This window comes from Acinonyx jubatus, chromosome X (genome assembly GCF_027475565.1).
Source record: "Acinonyx jubatus isolate Ajub_Pintada_27869175 chromosome X, VMU_Ajub_asm_v1.0, whole genome shotgun sequence".
Lineage (NCBI taxonomy): Eukaryota > Metazoa > Chordata > Mammalia > Carnivora > Felidae > Acinonyx > Acinonyx jubatus.
The window spans coordinates 77,199,457-77,220,220 of NC_069389.1; the positions used below are offsets into that span (position 1 = coordinate 77,199,457).

Consider the following 20,764-nt stretch of genomic DNA (forward strand, 5'->3'; position numbering starts at 1 on the left):
TTTCTTTGTGTCCTCTTCATTTTATTTCATAAGTTTTCTAGTTTTCAGAGAATAGATCTGAAAGGGCGGGCCTACGCCGGCCGACTCCATCTTGTTCTGTGTCCTTCACCTTGACCACACCTCCTCCCCTTGAGTAAACCCCCCCTCACCTGCCTAACAGGACTCGGACCCTTCCCCAGGACCCTTCCCCAGCCAATCAGCTGAGGCCATAGCCATTACCTCACCAACTGCCCCCAGGCCCCAATAAAACCTTTGTCCTTTTGAAACTCACTCTCTCTCCCTGGTATCTCACCGCTGCGTCGGTGCAGGTAGGGGATTGAGCTCGAGCTAGCTCGAATAAAGGCTCTTTGCTTTTGCATTGGACTCGGCTCCCTAGTGGTCTTTGGGGATCACGAATTCTGGGCATAACATTTGGGGGCTCGTCCAGGATCCCCAAGACCCCCGAGGGACCCCCGACCCGGAGAGCCTAACTGGCTACGGTTAGTGTCTGTTCTGTCTTTTCTGTGTGAGCTCATTTCTGGAATTCTGGTAGTGCCCGACGTGGTCTAAGTGGACGCACTGGAGGACCACGGGCCGGGAGTTTCGGAAGGCGTTCTGATCCTCCTTTCTGGAGGGACATGGAATCCCCTCAAAGGTCTGAGACCAGGCGGGTCACTCCCGCTGGTCGGCGTGAGGCCGTCGTCTTTGTAGGGATGTGGAATCCCCTCATCGGTTTTGGAGGGATGTGGAATCCCCTCAAATGTCTAAGCTAGCTCTCAGTTTTGCTTCCATAGAGTTGGAAGACTTTCTAGGGGCCCTCTGTTTGTCTGTTTTTGTGTTTCTCTGTTTTGTTCTGTGGACTTACTGGACGGACGTTATGGGACAGACTCAGACTACTCCTCTAAGTATTATGATTGATCACTTTAAGGATGTGAGGGGAAGAGCTAACAACCTCAGTGTGGAAGTCCAAAAGGGTCGGTTGCAGTTTTTTTGTTCTAGCGAGTGGCCAGCTTTCAATGTCGGATGGCCACCAGAGGGGACCTTCGACCTCCCTACCATCCACCGAGTCAGGAGTATCATCTCTCAGCCTAAGACGGGCCATCTTGATCAGCTCCCTTACATTATCACTTGGCAGGACCTTGTAGAAGACCCACCCTCTTGGCTTAAGCCCTTCCTAGCCCCACTCCCTCTGGAGCCAAAACCAATTCTTGCTTTGCAGGAGACAGAGAAGAGGAAAAGTCTTACCCAGCCTTCAGCACCCCTCTACCCTGTCCTACAGGGGGGTACTGAAGAAGAATTAATTTTTCCTCCCCCGTATAACCCCTCTAGGATGCCGGAAGAACACCATCCTCCCCCTCCGGGGGAGGCAGACGCTGTTCCGAGAGCTGGAGGCGGAAACGCTCCAGTAGGAAGCCCGCCCTTTACCAGACAAAGGGCTCAGAGGGAGCAATCTGCCTCCGCCGCCGACTCCACTATTCTGCCCCTGCGAGCCACCGGACCCCCAGATGCGGAGGGGAATCAGCCCCATCACTATTGGCCTTTCGCCACTAGTGACCTCTACAATTGGAAAGCTCAGAATCCTAAGTTTTCCGAGAAACTGGCAGGGCTTATTGATTTATTAGACTCTGTTCTTTTTACCCATCAGCCCACGTGGGATGATTGCCAACAGCTTTTGCAGGTCCTGTTCACGACTGAAGAAAGAGAAAGAATCCTCAATGGGGCCCGAAAACTAGTTCCGGGCGCAGACGGGAATCCCACCACCAACCAGGCTCAGATAGATGCCTCCTTCCCCTTAACTCAGCCCCAGTGGGATTTCAACATGGCAGAAGGTAAGGAGAGGCTCCGGGTCTACTGCCAGACTCTAATGGGGGGTCTCCGAATGGCTACTAGAAAGCCAACCAATTTGGCCAAGGTAGGAAATGTACAACAGGGAAAAGATGAATCTCGGGCTGCCTTTTTAGAACGGATCATGGAGGCATTCCGTACCTATACCCCCATGGATCCAGAGGCTCTGGAAAGCAAGGCAGCTGTTATCATGGCCTTTGTAAACCAATCAGCCATAGACATTAGGAGAAAATTACAGAAAATAGATAGACTAGGAGAAAAAAGTCTGCAGGACTTACTGGTGGTAGCCGAAAAGGTATATAATAACCGGGAGCCTCCTGAGGACAAGCAGCCTCGCGCCATGGCGGCTGCCAGCAGTAAGCAGACTCGAGACCTGGCCAGAATACTACTAGCTACCACTGCTGACTTCCCCGAGGAACGAGACCGCGTCTCTGGCAGCTGGCAGACGACACAAGAAAAGGTAAAAGAACCACCAAGGGGGGGAAGCAGAGGCTGCAGAAGGATCAGTGCGCATACTGCAAGGAGATAGGGCATTGGGCCCGAGATTGTCCAAAAAGAGCTGGCGGGAAGGGAAGCAAGACTGATCGAGTAAAAGTCCTAGAGCTGGATGAACTAAGTGATTAGGGAAGTCGGGGTTCGGACCCTCTCCCCGAACCCAGGGTAACTCTTAAAGTGGAGGGGACCCCTATTGACTTCCTTGTCGACACCGGAGCACAACATTCGGTCCTCCGCACCCCACAAGGAAAACTAGCTAGCAAGAAGTCCTGGGTACAAGGGGCAACTGGTATGAGCCAGTATTCATGGACTACCCGAAGAACAGTAGATTTGGGAACGGGCCGGGTATCCCACTCTTTTATGGTAATACCAGAATGCCCTTACCCACTGTTAGGACGGGACTTACTGACCAAGATTGGAGCTCAGATAACTTTCAGACAAGGGGGGCCTCAGGTCACCGATGGCAAGGGCCACCCCATCCAGGTCCTGACCATGAAACTGGAGGATGAATACCTCCTCCACAAGGAGGCGCTCCCGAGAGAGAATAATATAGACAGATGGCTACAAGAATTCCCCTCGGTTTGGGCAGAGACGGGGGGGATGGGACTAGCCGCTCACAGGACCCCAGTCCTGGTAGATCTCAAGCCAGGAGAGAGTCCGGTAAGGATCAAACAATACCCCATGTCTCAGGAGGCCTGGAAGGGGATCCAGCCACACATCCGGAGACTACGAAGCCTAGGGGTACTAGTTCCTTGCCAGTCTGCCTGGAACACCCCCTTACTGCCGGTCAAAAAGCCTCACACAAATGGCTACCGACCAGTACAAAACCTGCGGGAAGTAAATAAGAGGGTCGCGGACATACACCCAACTGTTCCCAACCCACATACTCTCTTGAGCTCCTTAGCGCCCTCTAAGGTCTGTTATACTGTACTAGATTTAAAGGACGCCTTCTTCAGTCGGCCGCTGGCACCCCAGAGCCAACCCTTGTTCACCTTCGAGTCTCATGATCCGGAGGAGGGCTACAGTGGGCAACTCACCTGGACACGGCTACCTCAGGGATTCAAAAATTCATCCACCATCTTCGACGAGGCACTACACGAGGACCTGGGTGAGTACAGAAGGGAGCACCCTGGCCTCACCCTTCTACAGTACGTAGATGACATCCTGATTGCTGTCGACACGGCCAAAGACTGTGAGCGAGGGACCCAGGACCTGCTGGCTACCCTGGGGGCCTTAGGGTACCGGGCATCCGCGAAGAAGGCTCAGATATGCAGGGAGAGGGTAAGTTACCTGGGATATATCCTGGAGGGTGGACAGCAGCGGTTATCAGAAGCCAGAAAAGAAACTGTCCTAAAGATCCCTACTCCCACCTCCCGAAGAGAAGTGAGGGAATTCCTAGGATCAGCCGGCTACTGCCGCCTCTGGGTTCCAGGTTTTGCTGAGATCGCCAGGCCCCTATATGAAGCTACCAAAGAGGGGAAAACATTTAAATGGGCTGAAAAAGAAGAAACTGACTTTAATCAGTTAAAAAAGGCTCTCCTAAGTGCCCCAGCCCTGGGCCTACCAGACATTACGAAGCCCTTCCACCTCTTTGTAGACGAACATAAGGGAATAGCAAAAGGGGTTCTAACTCAAGCCTTAGGCCCCTGGAACCTCCCAGTGGCTTACCTGTCTAAGAAACTAGACCCAGTGGCTGCCGGCTGGCTGCCATGCCTAAGAATTATTGCAGCGACAGCACTCCTAGTCAAGGATGCAGACAAACTGACCCTAGGACAAGAGATCTGGATCACGACCCCACACGCCATTGAAGGGGTCCTGAAACAGCCTCCGGATAGATGGATAAGCAATACACGTATGACTCATTACCAGAGCCTCCTACTCAACCCTCCACGAGTGCGGTCCCACCCCAGTGCAGCCCTCAATCTTGCAACCCTGCTGCCCGACCCTGACCTAGGTGCTCCACTACATGACTGTGCGGGAATCCTGGAGCAAGTACATGGATTCCGGATGGACCTGACCGATCAGCCCCTCCCCGATGCCGAGGCTACTTGGTTCACGGATGGCAGCAGCTTTGTGCGAGACGGACACAGGTATGTGGGTGCAGCGGTGGTCACCGAAACGGACACCGTATGGGCGGAGGCTCTACCCTCTGGAACATCAGCCCAGCGAGCAGAGCTCATAGCCCTCACCAAGGCGCTGATGCTGGGAGCTGGAAAACGGCTTAACATCTACACAGACAGCCATTATGCATTTGCCACAGCTCATATTCATGGGGCAATTTATCAGGAGAGGGGGTTACTGACGGCAGAAGGACAGACTATAAAAAATAAGCAGGAGATACTTAACCTGCTTACGGCCTTATGGCTTCCTGCCAAGCTAGCCATTATCCACTGCCAAGGGCACCAAAAAGCTGATAACCCAGTAGCTAGAGGTAATCGAAAGGCTGACCAGGCAGCCAAGGGAGTAGCCCTTACTCCAGTCCCCACCATGACCATACAACTACCGGACCCAGGAGACCCAGTTTTACCAGACCAGCCCAAATACTCCCAGGAGGAGTTACAGTGGATCAAGAAACTCCCTATGGCCCAGGAGATAAAGGGATGGTGGTATACACCTAACAAGGAGCTCGTGTTGCCAGACCGGCTCGGAGTCTCAATATTAGAGCACATGAATTGGTCTACTCACATGGGGGCCCGAAAATTAAAAGACTTAATCCGACATGCCGGAATCAAGATTCACCAACAGGACACCAAAATAGAGCAAGTTGTATCTGCCTGCAAGACCTGCCAACTCACCAACGCAAGAGCCACATCAAATAAAAAAGGAACCAGGCTCAGAGGCACCAGACCGGGAGCCCAATGGGAAGTCAACTTCACTGAAGTCAAACCAGGAAAGTATGGTTTTAAATATCTTTTAGTATTTACAGACACCGTCTCTGGCTGGGTGGAGGCATACCCAACCAAGCATGAAACGGCTCAGACGGTGGCTAAGAAACTACTAGAAGGCATCTTACCCAGGTATGGTTTTCCTGCCATGGTAGGATCAGACAATGGACCAGCTTTTATCTCGCAGGTAACACAGGCAGTAGCCAAGGCGGTGGGGGCAAACTGGAAATTACATTGTGCTTATAGGCCCCAGAGCTCAGGACAGGTAGAAAGAATGAATAGAACCCTAAAAGAGACCCTTACCAAATTAACCATGGAGACTGGCGGGGACTGGGTGACTCTCCTACCGTACGCCCTTTACCGGGTTAGAAACACTCCTTACACTCTGGGTTTTACTCCCTACGAGATCATGTTTGGCAGGCCACCCCCTGTTATTCCCAGCCTTGGAGCTGAACTTATTGCTGAGTTTAAAGATCAAGAACTTTTTCTTTCCTTGAGCGGGCTCCAGAGGGCGCACGAGGACATTTGGCTGCGCCTCCGTGCCATCTACGAGGCTGGCCCGATCCTGACACCCTCATCAGTACAGGCCGGGAGACTGGGTCTACGTCAAGAGGCACCACCGAGAGACTCTTGAGCTGCGCTGGAAGGGACCCTACATCGTGGTGTTGACAACCCCCACCGCTCTCAAGGTAGACGGCATCACCACCTGGGTCCATCACACCGACGTTAGGCCAGCGGACCCCTCCTCGATCCGGAAGGACGTCATCTCGCGATGGGCCATCAGTCGGGACCAACACAACCGGCTCAAACTCAAGCTACAGCGCATTCGACCTGCCTAATATTGGTAACTCTGTTAACTCTGTTTGCCATTGCTCATGCTGCCGGGAGTCCCCACGCCCCCCAAACATCACCTGGCAGATCATAGACACCAGCTCGGGGACAATACTTAATCAGACCTCCCAGAGCCACCCCAGGGACACTTGCTTCCCAGAACTTTGTGTAAACCTCCAAACTCTGTTCCCCTTGTCACCATAAATGCAGCCGGTCCCATGATTGGGTCCCTAAGCTACATGACAAGGGGGGAATGAAAGGGCTGGCCTACGCCGGCTGACTCCATCTTGTTCTGTGTCCTTCACCTTGACCACACCTCCTCCCCTTGAGTAAACCCCCCCTCACCTGCCTAACAGGACTCGGACCCTTCCCCAGGACCCTTCCCCAGCCAATCAGCTGAGGCCATAGCCATTACCTCACCAACTGCCCCCAGGCCCCAATAAAACCTTTGTCCTTTTGAAACTCACTCTCTCTCCCTGGTATCTCACCGCTGCGTCGGTGCAGGTAGGGGATTGAGCTCGAGCTAGCTCGAATAAAGGCTCTGCTTTTGCATCGGACTCGGCTCCCTAGTGGTCTTTGGGGATCACGAATTCTGGGCATAACAGATCTTTTACCTCTTAGGTTAGGTTTATTCCTAGATATCCTACTATTTTGGTGCAATTGCAAATGGGATCAATTCCTTTAATTCACTTTCTGTGGCTTCATTATAGCTGTATAGAAATGCAACAGATTTCTGCACACTGATTTTATATCCTGTGACTTTGCTGAACTCATGTGTTAGTTGTAGCAATTTTGTGGTAGAGGCTTTTGGGCTTTCTACATAGAGTATCATGACATGTGCAAGTAGTGAAAGCTTGACTACTTCTTTGCTAATTTGGATGCCTTTTATTTATTTTTGTTGTCTGATGGCTGAGGCTAAGACTTCCAGTAGCGTGTTAAATAGTACTGATGAGAATAGACATCCTTGATTGGTTCCTGACCATAGCAGAAAGACTCTCAGTTCCTCCTCACTGAGGATATTAGCTGTGGGTTTTTGTATATGGCCTTTATGATGTTGAGGTGTGTTCCATCTATCCCTACTTTGTTGAGGGTTTTTATCAAGAATGGATGCTGTATTTGTCGAATGCTTTTTCTAAATCTATTGACAGGATCATATGGTTCTTTTCCTTTCTTTTATTAATGTGGTGTATCATGTTGATTGATTTGTGAATATTGAAGCACCCCTGCAGCCCAGGAATAAATCCCACTTGATTGTGATGTGTGGGGAATAAGTTTAGGAATTTCCTGAGCCTGCATTGATGGATTAACAAAGCATAAAGAATTAGAAAGCAATAGGATGCTCACACCCAAGTTTGGGTAAACAAGATTAGGTAAATAGGTGAATAGGGCTATAGACTGCTGCCAGGCAAAGTTGCCCAGAGCAGAGCTAATTAACAAAAGAATGGTGCCTTGTTGACCCTGAGGTTTGTCTTATCCCCTAGGCTAGCTAAAATAAACAGACACAGTGCTTCACATCTGCTATTAACAACCATCTGCCCAGCACCAGGATTATGTTTTGTATTAACCCAAACTCCTAATCCAGCATATTTTCAAAATCTCCTTTCCCTCATGTCCATGAGTTAATGTTCACACTTTCATCGTCTCTTTGTGCATGTTCATCACCATGTTTGTAAGCTTTCTGATCCTAATAAAAATGGGGAAAGGACCATTAATCGGGGCTCTTGTCTTCTCCTGGACATTAGCCATCTCTTGCATTTTAATCCTGAGTTCCTCTTTCTTGCTAGACAAGAAAGAACTCTAGACCCAGTCTAAGACAGTGATGAATGTTTCTTTTAATTTACTGTTGAATTTCATTTGCTAGTATCTTGTTGAGAATTTTTGCATCCATGTTCATCACGGATATTGGCCTGTAATTCTCCTTTATAGTCGGGTCTTTGGTTTTGGAATCAAGGTAATGCTGACTTCATAGAATGAGTTTGGAAGTTTTTCTTCCATTTTTATTTTTATTTTTTGGATCAGTTTGAGAAGAATATGTATTAACTCTTCTTTAAATGTCTGGTAGAATTCCCCTGGGAAGCCATCTGGTCCAGGACTCTTTTTGGGAGATTTTTTTATTACTTATTCAATTTCTTTGCTGGTTATGGATCTGTTCAAATTTTTCTCTTCCTGTTTCAGTATTGTTAGTTTCTGAGTTTCTAGGAATTTGTTCCTTTCTTCCAGATTGCCCAATTTCTTGGCATATAATTTTTTATAGTATTCTCTTATAATTGTTTTTTTTTTCCCTATGGTGTTGGTTGTGATCTCTCCTCTTTCACTCGTGTTTTATCTATGTGGATCCTTTCTCTTCTCTTTTTGATAAGTTTGGCTAGGGGTTTATACATTTTATTAATTCTTTCCAAGAATCAGCTCCTAGTTTTGTTAATCTGTTCTACTGTGTTTTGTTTGTTTGTTTGTTTCTATATCATTTATTTCTGCTCTAATCTTTATTATTTCCCTTCTTCTGCTTGATTCAGGCTTTATTTGCTGTTCCTTTAAGTCTACCTCCTTCAGGTGTAAATGTTGTGTATATAGACCTTTATTGCTTCTTGAGATAGACCTGAATTGCAATATACTTTCCTCTTAGGACACCCTTATGTTTTCATTTTCATTTTCTTCCATGATTTTTAAAAATTTCCTCTTCAATTTCCTGGGTAACCCATTCATTCATTACTAGGAAATACTTTAACTTCCATGTAATGGAGGACTTCCCAAATGTTTTCTTGTGGTTGACTTCAAGTTTCATAGCATTGTGGTCTGAAAATATGCATTGTATTATCTTGATCTTTTTGTACTTGTTGAAGCCTGATTTGTGACCCAGTATGTGATCTATTCTGGAGAATGTTCCATGTGCATTCAAAAAGAATATGTATCCTGCTTTTTTAAAATGAAATGTTCTGAACATATCTGTTAAGTCCATCTGATCCAGTGTGTCTTTCAAAGACATTACCTTTTGATTTTCTGCTTAGGTGACCTATCCATTGTTGTAAGTGGGGTGTTTAAGTATCCTACAATTATTGCATTATTATCAATGAGTTTCATTATATTTGTTATTAACTGATTTATATATTTGCATGCTTTCAAGTCGGGAGCATAAATATTTGCAATTGTTAGATCTTCTTGGTGGATAAACCCCTTAATTATGATATAATGCCCTTCTTTATTGCTTTTTACAGTCTGGTTTAAAATATGTATGGCTACTCTGGCTTTCTTTGGACATCCATAAGCATGATAGATGGTTCTCCATCCCCTCAGATTCTATCTGCAGGTGTCTTTAGGACTAAAATGAGTCTCTTGTAGGTAGTATATAGATGGATCTTTTTTTTTTAATCCATTCTTATACTTTATGTCTTTTGATTGGAGCATTTATTCCATACATTGAGTGTTATTATTGAAAGGCATGAATTTAGTGCCATTTTGTTACCTGTTAGAGTTGGTGTTTCTGGTGATGCTCTCGGGTTCTTTCTAGTCTTTGTTCCTTTGTTTGTTTGTTTGTTTGTTTTTTTCCCAAAGAGTCCCCCTTAACATTTCTTGAAGGGCTGGCCTAGTGTTCACAAACTCCTTTAGTTTTTATTTGTATTGAAAACTCTTTATCTCTCCTCTAATCTGAGTGACAGTCTTGCTGGATAGAGTATTCTTGGATGCATGTTTTTTTGTTTTTTTTTTTCCATTCAGCACATTGAATGTATTCTGTCACTCCTTTCTCATTTTTCAAGTTTCTGTAGACAGATCTGCTTTGACCCTGATCTGTCTTCCTTTGTATGTTAAGGACTTTTTTCCCTTACTATTTTTAGGATTCTTTTCTAGTCTATGTATTTTGTGATTTTGACTGTGATATGTCTTCGCAATGACCATATTTTGTTGAATTTAATGGGAGTTCTCTGTACTTTTTGGATTTTTATTTCTGTGTCCTTTTCGAGATTATGGAAGTTTTTAACTATAATTTGCTCACATAAACCTTCTACACCCTTTTTTCTTTCTTCTTCTGGGTCTCCTATGATATGAGTGTTATTACATTTTAATACATCACTGAGGTCCTTATGTCTGCCTTTGTGATCCCTGATCTTTGGTTACCTTTTCTTTTCACCTTTATTATTTTCATAATTTTATCTTGTATATTGCTAATTTGCTCCTCTGCCTTATCCGTTTCATGTTTTTATGGCCTCCTTTTAGGATTGCATCTAGGTTATTACATTTTTAATTTGGTCTGACTATATTTTAGTTCTTTTATCTCTGCATAAAGTGATTCTCTGGTGTCTTACATGCTTTTTTCAAGCTCAGCTTGTACCTTATAATCATTGTTTTAAATTCTAGTTCAAACATCTTATATCTGCACTTATTAAATCCTGGGCCATCATTTCTTCCTGTTCTTTTTTGAGGTGAATTCATCTGTCTTGTCATTGTATGAGAAAAAAACAACAATGATAGAATTAAATAAATTTTTTAAATTTAAATAATCAAATAAAGGATGCTAGATGCTAGGTGTGTTTTGGTGCTTGTTAAGAGAATCATGATAGAAAAAAGAGAAAATAAAAAAGGACATAGGAAAAAAACAATAACACAATTAAAAAATAAAGTATAAAAATAATAATAAAATCTTAAAAAATAAAAATATTTGCTTTTTCTTTATCCAAGAAACAAAAGAAAAACATCAACAACAAAAACAAAAACAGAAGCAACAACAAAAATTTACAAACAAGTGAACTAACAAAAATCTCAAACGAAGCTAGTTATAGTTTCCCCTAAACCTGAAATATTGCATCACACTATGATCAGTAGACCAAGCTCATGGAAATAATTTGTGTTGGTCTTTTTGGAGGAGCCTGCTGCTCTGATTCTCAGGTCAACTTGCCCTAGTGCAGATGTGCCTGGAGGGAGCAGGGAACAGTGCTTGGTGTGGGAAAGGTTTCTGCTGGTCTTCTGAGGGTGGATGGTGGGGGGTGGGTTTCAGTGCTAGGTATAAAGCAAGCTTGACTAAGAAAAGCAGTGGTTTATATATACAATGGAATACTACTTGGCAGCGATAAAGAATGAAATCTTGCCATTTGTAGCAACATGGATGGAACTGGAGAGTATTAAGCTAAGTAAAATAAATCAGTCAAAAAAAGACAGATACCATATGTTTTCACTCATATGTGGATCCTGAGAAACTTAACAAAGAACCATGAGGGAGGGGAAGGGGGGAAAGTTACAGACAGGGAGGGAGGTAAACCATAAGGGACTCTTAAATACTGAGAACAAACTGAGGGTTGATGGGGGGTGGGAGGGAGGGGAGGGTGGGTGATGGGTATTGAGGGCAACTTTTGGGATGAGCACTGGGTGTTATATGGAAACCAATTTGACAATAAATTATATTTAATATAAAAAATAAAATTAAAATAAAATTAAAAAAAAAGAGCAGGGGACATAGGCAAGTTAGGCAGCCAGTGTCCATACTGCACTGCTTCCTACAGGTTATTCTGTATGTATGCTGAAATGGTGCTAGACAGCTCCTTTTTCCCCCAGAGAGGTGTCTCCATGAATGCTGCCTCTCCAGGATATGCTCAGAGAAGAGTAAACAATCTCCCCGTCTGTTCCTCATGTATTGTTCATATCACTGTTTCCATGTGGTGTTCCCTCACAGTTGTTTGCCTGCTTTCTTTCCAGGAGCAAGATGGTGCCCTCCACGATTTATCTCAGCCAACACTGCTGACCTTTAAAACTCCAGGCTTTAAGCCCCACTTGTTGACAACTTACCAAAATTCAGCCCCTCTCATTTTCAATTTGCATGGTTTTAGGGAAATGTTCTACTTGTGCATTGCCCTGTGTGCTCCTCCCTCTTCCCTTCTCTGTCACTATAGCTCCCTCCTTTCTGTAGCACCCACAATCCATTTCCTCCCTAAACCATGTATCTGTACTTCCTACCTTCCTCAGTGCAGCCTCTTCTCTCCTTTTAGTTGTGGAGTTTGTTCTGTAAGTCCTCAGGTTGGTTTCTGAGGTATTTAAGATGATTTGATAGATATCTTGTTGTGTTTATGGGACAAGATGAGCCTAGGGTCCTCCTACTTTGCTGTCATCTTCCTCCTTTCCCCGGTGTTGTTGGTGTATATCTGGTATTACCAAACTTCTTATATATTTTTTTAATATACAACATCCTATTTCTTATGTTTTACTTATTATTGTGCTATTCTTTCTGATTAGAGCCTTCCCACTTCTTTTTTTAACTTGGCAAATTGTTAATAAGTTTCAGTTCGGCCATCATCCCTTCCAAAAACCTCACCCTAAATCACCTGTTGTGATCTGCCCTCTTCTCTGTTGCCATAATGACTGTCATACACTTCTGTTTACTTATCTAACATTTATTGAGAATTCACTATGTGTAAGAAAATGTGCTAGATAATCAGGATATACAAGTGAGCAGCATTAAGCATAACTACTGCCTTCATGGAGTTTACAGTTCATCTTGTCAATTACCACATTAAAATGAAATTAACTATTTTTCTCTCTACCCTTTCTAAATTATAAAATCCTTGATACCAAGGCCTATATATGTATTTACATTAGTACCCTTAGTTCCCAACACTGTCTTGAAATTTAATAGGCACACAAAAAATGTTGTTGAACTCAACTTTCTGATTATACCAAAGTGAAAAATATCCCTTTTTCAAATCATCTATTTTCTAATCTATCCCTACTTTCTGCTACTGGTCTCTACATCACAAGAATAAGAGAACACATCCAATTGGATGGTTAGGGTAGGGGTAGTAGAGGTTGAAGGGAAAGAAGATATAATTGAGATACATAAAGAGATTGACCCAAAACTCTTTGTAGCACTTTCTATTTGCTCTGATTTTTCTCCTCACATTATCTCCCTATTATAATATATTTTGAAGGCATATCTTTTCCCACATAATTGAGTTGGAGAAAACGTGTGTGGGTGGGGGGAGAGAAAAAGACAGAGAAAGGGACAGAGAGAGATTGGGCATCTTCTTAGATTCTGAACCAAATGAGTCTCACATATGAGTCAATATTAAGTAGCACTCATAACATACCTGAGATGTCTACAGTGATGCGTGTACCTAAACCATTGGATGAAATTGGGTCAATATTAAAATCAATTTGGCATTTACACTTCACTTCCATTGTTCTCAAAAAGTTTCAATCCATCCACTTATCTTCTTAGGTTCCAAACTACTAACTTTCACATTATCATTCATGTGGGCTCTTAGTATGGTGTTTTGCCAACTGGTTTTTGGAAATATAAAACAATAATTGCTAAGGTAGCCTTTGCAAGATATTTTACCTAGTAGCATTAGATGCAGTAAGAACCAAGGAATATGTGAAGTTTCCACCATATGTTGCAGTGACTAAATCACAAATCCTTTCCTGATCTGCTGACTTGATGATTATCTAGTTACAGCTGTTTAGATGATTTAAGGAAATGATAGCCTGAATGGATATTTATTATTTAATCTTTCAACCTTCCACCCATTTCTTGCCCCCTGCTGACTCTCTGTTTCAAATGTTATTCCTCTCCTCCTCCATCTCCCTGTCCTCTACACACACACACACACACACTCACTTTCATTTTCCACAAAAATGTGTTCATTCAAGAAGACATGTCTCCTGTATTTGTCTTCAACAGCTTTTTATTATTTGCAAATGAGAAAAGATAAATTTGTTCATCTTAAAATATGCTTCTTGTCCATTTCACTTCAGTGCTAATCATGTTTTTTACTTCACTCTTGTTCTGTGAAGGAAAAACATAATGCATGCTCCAAATTGTAGCCACCTACAAAATTCCTTTAAATTTAATGTGGTACCAATTAGTTCTTATAGTAAATACGTGTGACTCAGTCTCTATAATGGGAATAAAATGATTTCATTATGCCCCATAGCTTTGCTTTTTAAAAAAATTATTGTAAAGAGGGGCACCTGGGTGGCTCAGTCAGTTAAGCAGCCGACTTCGGCTCAGGTCATGATCTCGCGGTTTGTGAGTTCCAGCCCGCGGTCGGGCTCTGTGCTGACGGTGCAGAGCCTGGAGCCTGTTTCAGATTCTGTGTCTCCCTCTCTCTCTGCCCCTCCTCCGTTCATGCTGTCTCTCTCTGTCTCAAAAATAAATAAATGTTAAAAAAATTTTAAAAAAATTATTGTAAACAGCTAAAGTTAAAATACTGAAAACTAGGGGCACCTGGGTGGCTCAGTCGGTTAAGCGCCCGACTTCGGCTCAGGTTCACGATCTCACACTCCGTGAGTTCGAGCCCTGCATCAGGCTCTGTGTTGACGGCTCAGAGCCTGGAGCCTGTTTCAGATTCTGTGTCTCCCTCTCTCTCTGACCCTCTCCCGTTCATGCTCTGTCTCTCTCTGTCTCAAAAATAAATAAACGTTAAAAAAATAAAATACTGAAAACTAAATTGTATGTTAATCTCACAGTTATTAGAATTTTAATCTAATCGCTTTGGCCATTTTTCTCTCTATGCCAATGTTGTAAAAGCCATTTTGTAGGGTATATTTCAGCTCTTTTCTGATAATATAAAGAAAAGATAAAGTACGTACTTGTCCTCTGGAAGCTCTATGACTGTGTGTGTGTGTGTGTGTTTCTTATGATATACAAAAATAGCTCATTTTTTATGAATATGCTATTTAAATGCAGGAAGATCTGACATTTTAAGATTGTCATCAATTCTGAGAGAAAAAAGTCACGTGTTACCCTCCATGTTCCTTTAGAAACTAATTTCATTCAAGGTCTCTTTCCCCCCAGAATTTGACATTGTAGTTTTAAATGGATGCTATCAATGACACTATTAAATAGGATTACATCTCAGTTGATCAAGCTAGGATCTTCTAACATTGAAAACGCAATTCTTCAATTACACTTCACAGGTATAATGAAATTACCTTGAATGCATGGTCTAGTGGGCTTACTCCTGATAATGCAATGCTAAGTGATCAAATCAATTCTCACAGAAAAGTGGATCTGAGGAAAAAATATAATGCATCGTAAAAAAAAAAAGCTAAAGAAAAAACAAAAGATGGAGGGAATAGTAAAATGTGATCTCTCAAACAGGGATCTAAAAAATTGCATTAATTCCTTAATGTTGATTTATATAATTATGTTCATACTTCTACAATTTATCTTTTTCTTACCTGTACTTGGTCTTCACCAATATACTATAAAGAATATTTATTTGAGCTGACCCTTTGTTGCTTTGAAGGCTTTGAGATTTCTAAAGTATTATTCTCTTTATTCCTACTGAGTTATGAATTTTGAGTACCTCACTGGTTTTATGTAGGCTCTGAATGGATTAATATTATGTTTGTTAATGAGATTTCCATGGAGGAGTTAATTTCAGGAATTCAATATAAACATTCTGAATCATTATTTTTAAAATAACAAAAGTAGCAAATATCCATTGAAGATTCTAAGATTGTGTGTTCTAGCTCTACAAAAAAAAATTGCTGGTGTTATTTTGATAGGCATTGCAATAAATGTGTAGATTGCTTTAGGTAATATAAACATTTAAGAATGTTTGTTCTTCCAATTCATGAGCATGGGATGTTTTTCCATTTCTTTGTGTACTCTTTAATTTCTTTCATAAGTTTTCTATTTTTGAGAATATAGATCTTTTCCTCTTTGGTTAGGTTTATTCTTAGATATCTTAATGCATTTTTTGGTGCAATTACAAACTGCCCCCAAATTTTTTTCTAAAAGAAATTTTTTTTCTGAGAGAAAAAAATAACAAAGATAAACACTACTCAAAATCCCACCACAGACATAAACACTGTTAAAAAATTGTATATATGGGCACGTGGGTGGCTCAGTAGGTTGAGCACCCAACTCTTGATTTTGGTTCAGGTTATGATCCCAGCGTCTTGGAATCCAGCCCCATGTCAGGCTCCATGCTGAGGGTGGAGCCTACTTCAGATTCTCTCTCTCTCTCTACCCTTATGCCCCTCTTCCCTGCTCAATACTCTCTCTAAAATAAAAAAAAATAATAAAAATGTTTAATAATTGTATATATTTAGCATTTTCTATATATTGATGTGTATATAAATACCATAAAATCATTCAAATTCTGTTTTATATTCTGCTTTTTTTACCTAAAATTAAATTATGTACATTTACCATGTCATTAAATATTATTTTAAAATATGCTTTTTAATAGCATCAATATCATTTCTATGCATCAAAGCTTATTTAAATAATTCCCAATTTTTAAATACTTAAGTGATTTCAAATATTTAATATTAGAATAATGTTGTAGTAAACATCCTCTAGAGTATGTTTTTCTACATTTCTGATTATTTGTTTAAAATAATTTTCAATCTGTGGATTTACTAAGGAGTAAAGCTATTTAAGATTTTTCATACATATTGCTAAGTTTCCCTCAAGATAATCTGTACTGATTTACACTTCGTTGCCAGTGTACATGAGTGCCAATTTTTAGAATATTCTTGTCAGAACTACCTTTATATTAAAAATATTTTTCCTTGTTTGCTAGAAAAAACTATCTCATCATTTAATTTGAATTTTGATTTATTTGGAGGTTAACTATTTTTCCATAGGTTAATTGAAAATATTTATAAATTTTCTATAATTTTTACAAATTTATAAAAACTGTCCCTTGTTCAGTTTTCTCCTGAAATGCCTCATGTTTTCTAATTGGTATGCAAGTTATATTCATATGTTGAAAATATTAACCCTTTTCCTGCTATTTATTTTTCAATTATTTTCTCAGTTTGCCATTTTTTGCTTTTAATGATATTAATTTAATTTGTTTTTAAGTTGTATGTAATCAAATCTATCAAGTATTTAATTTTTCTTATATAGATTTTCTTTAGAAGTCATGTTTAGAATGTCCTTCTAGAGCTCCACAATTAGATAATACTCACCTGTATTATTTCATTGTTTAGTATGCATATATGTGTATACAAACACAAACATGCACACACACACATATATTCATAAATAAGATTAGACTGTAGTGTGTTTGTAATAAGGGTTATCTTTGCCAAAGTTATACATCAGAGTTATGCTGTTATGCTGGTTGTGAAAATGAACTTTGTGTCCTTGAAGAGTTTATTTTCTGGTAATATAAATTTGGAAAGTGCAGGAATTTCCAGTTTCTTAAAGGTTTAAGAAAATTTAGCTATAAAAACATTTGGACCTGAGTTATCTTTCAGGCAATTCCTTTAAACTTTTCTTTTCCCAACCTGTTTTTATACTCATTGGTTTGTTTTATGTTTTTTATTCTGGAAAACCTTTAACTTATGTTTTTATGTTATTTCTTTTCTAGAAAATTGACCATTTTGTCCAGGAATTCTAATTTATAATTTTTACATATCTTTATTGTTATTAATTATTAAAAATTCTAAAAAAAAAACCCTCCCCATAAACCCTCATTTGTTTATGTATATGTGTATGTATGTGTATATTTATATATGTATGTGTGTGTGTGTATATATATATATATATATAAAGACAGAGAGAGGGCAAGAAAGAGGGCAAGAATTTTGTCTGGTTTTATTCATCTTTTCCTAGATTATTGAATGATATTTAGAGTACAATGGTGTAAATGAATGACAGTTGTAGAGGAGAGTAATCCAGGTAATTTGAAATGAATGAGGTATTTTCACGAGTTGGATTCATATGAAGAAAGAACTATGAAGAAAAATGGCTTGCAAATTATTTATCCTCATTAACTACAGCTCTTGGGAGGGGAAAATTCTTGAGTACTGTATTTATTAAACCAGATTTCAACAGGCAGTTACCAATAAGGTACTTTGCTGGAAATTTAGATAAATTATCACCAATTCGTTGGATGTGTTAACTGCACTCTCATGGCCAAAGAGCAATGCTTACCATTGCCATGGTTCTCATAGAGAAAGAATGTAATTGATGGCATAATTTTTAAACTTAATATTGTTGCAAATGATGAACATCTTCTTAAAATACATAATTTTAACCACTAACTTGCACTGAAAAATCACATTTTTAAGATGACAGCACATCGCTTCTCGGCCTTTTGGCTAAGATCAAGTGTAGTATCTGTTCTTATCAGTTTAAAATGACAGCACACATATAAAATAAAATTTAAATGAATATGAAATTCTATCTAAAGTAAGATTTCATTATTAGTAATCCTAGACGAATATGCTAATTTTTAACCTATGTTCTCTTTGTTTTACTCTCAGGATTGAGAATGAGAATTCTTGATTTAGGATAAAAAAAAAAAAATGTCCCCTGCATCATTACAACCTTTTGGGCCTGTCTGAAAAAAAAAAAAAAATCTTGCAAATATGGCTTTCTAACAAGAGACCAGACTGCTTCCAAATCATACCAAAGAGAAGGTATGAAGTTGTTTTTCTAGCATCCCCAATCATTATGAGTTCCCACAATTTTCCTCTACCAATGAAAAACAAAATGGAGGAAAAAAAATGATAAATAAGTGTGTTTGCTGCTGTGACATTCTTTCATCCAAAAAGGGTAATTTTCTTGTTCTCAGTACTAATTCTTTACCCTTTAAGATAATATTTTACATATATTTATATATTTTGATATATATATAGTTTGATATATCAAACTATCCCTTAACAACAACACACAGTATTATGAATGCACAAAATTTCAGACTATGTTTTGAAAAGTTTTATATTAAAAACAAAGTTTATCATTGGTTACTTAAAAAAAATTAAATTTAGGGGCGCCTAGGTGGCTCGGTTGGTTTAGCGTCTGACTTTGGCTCAGGTCATGATCTTGCAGCTGGTGGGTTTGAGCCCCGTGTCAGTCTCTGTGATGACAGCTCAGAGCCTGCAGCCTGCTTCAGATTCTATGTCCCTCTCTCTCTGCCCCAACCCACTTGCATTCTGTCTCTGTCTCTCTCAAAAATAAATAAACTTTAAAAAAATATATACAAAATTAAAAAAATAAATTTAAGGGTGCCTGGATGGTTCATTCGGTTAAGTGTTCAAGTCTTGATTTCCTCTCAAGTCATGATCTCATGCCGTGGTACCAAGTCCCCCATCAGGCTCCACGCTGATAGCACAGAACCTTCTTGCGATTCTCTCTCTACCTCTTTCTGCTCCTCCCCACCCTCAAAATAAATAAATAAACATTTTAAAAAATTACATTTAGACACATCTGAAATGTTTAAAACCTTGTTGGATCTACAAGTTTCAACACAGTCTCTAAACAACAGCATGTACAAGGAACTTCAGTGCTTCAATATAGTGTAGGTACATCTTAAGATCCATCTGTCTATCCTGTTAAATCAAATACAGCATGTATATTTGTTTACTGTTTTTCAATATGGTGGGAGATACTTTCAGAGTGGAGATAAGCAATATTTCCAGTATTTAGCTGTGTTGTACTTTTCCTTCTCTCATGAGAGATGATTGACTGTGAAAGCAAATATTGTTTCACTAGATTATAAAAGACTGCTGAAAGTCACATAAATGAATGTACTACATTTTAAAACACAAAATATCTTATGAACTTTGACCACTGATATTTCCTTTTTGAACAGTGTGTTTTCACAGTGTAGAATATTAACTAATCTTGATCAAAAAGTACTAGCTGAGTACATAATAGTTGTGGTACACCACATAAGAGATGTTCTAATAGGTACATCAAATCAATTTGTAATGGAGCTTGTTATTGATGAAAATAAGATTAACAAAATGCACTAACATGCAACAGAACTAATATGTTCAGCTACTGTAAATATCTAAACCATCACTGATGTTTTAGTTCCACTATTGTGATTCTACAGTCCAAAGGAGAGATGCTTTTTGTTTGACATAATTGAGACATGGTGACCAAGAGACTATAACAACTTTGATCAGCCCAGAGGATTCATAGTCCTCCAAATTCAGTGTTTGTTTCCACTAATTCTTAAATGCTACAACCTGTCTCTGGTAATTTAAAACTACAAAATCCAGAGGGCCAAGTATTAACAAGAATGTATGGATCTTCTGTACTCCATTTTGGAAAGATGGTCTTTCGAGAACAACAATTTAATGATGGGGAGAGATGTGATGTGATTAGGAAAATTAAAAAAATGGGCTGTTTCAAAGATCTGAAGCCATTTTATAAAAAGCCTCTTTTTGGAAAAAAATACTCTTTTTCATAGGAGAAAAATGAAATAATGTGGAATGCTGTATAAGAAATAAAAAAGGTCTGTGTCACGTTTCTAAAGCTAATTCTTGTTACTGAATCAAAGCTAACTATATACATAGATCTGAGTGATTAAACTCTAAACACACTATTGAATAATTTCATTTAAATAATTACTGAGAACTTGTTCTGTGCCAGGCACTATGCAACAGTAAATAAAACATACTTATTTCCTGCTTCCCATTCTGGAATCAGAATGAAATGTGTTAAGCATAATAATGGAGGGCACAGGGGCTTATGAGAATTCATATTAGAGATGTCAATTAGCCTGGATGGTAAGGGAAGCCTCTTTGAAAAAGGGACATTTTATCTGAGACTTTAGGGATAAGTTAGGAAAGCGGAGAAGGCTGAAGAAAGTCTGTTTCAAGCTGATGGAATAGCATATGTGAAGCCTTAAACTAAGAGAAAGGACATGGCACATTCCAGGAACAGAAAGAATATCAAAGTGGATGGAGGGTAGAAAGCCAGATTGTGCAGACTCTAAAAATAAGGTAATGATTCCACGTATCTGCTGAGGGAAACTTAATGTTAATGTTAT

General features: G+C 40.2%; 1 protein-coding gene and 1 pseudogene across 1 annotated transcript; both read left to right on the forward strand.

The window, feature by feature from the left end:
• Positions 1-436: 436 nt before the first annotated feature.
• LOC113597515 (uncharacterized) lies at positions 437-6,591 on the forward strand. Its single transcript, XM_053201439.1, is given in 3 exon segments — positions 437-2,249; positions 2,285-5,774; positions 5,776-6,591. Coding segments are annotated over 3 exon segments (5,268 nt in total). The 5' UTR covers positions 437-739; the 3' UTR covers positions 6,044-6,591.
• An 11,469-nt stretch (positions 6,592-18,060) lies between these two features.
• Positions 18,061-18,208, forward strand: LOC113597521 (uncharacterized; annotated as a pseudogene).
• Positions 18,209-20,764: the final 2,556 nt, after the last annotated feature.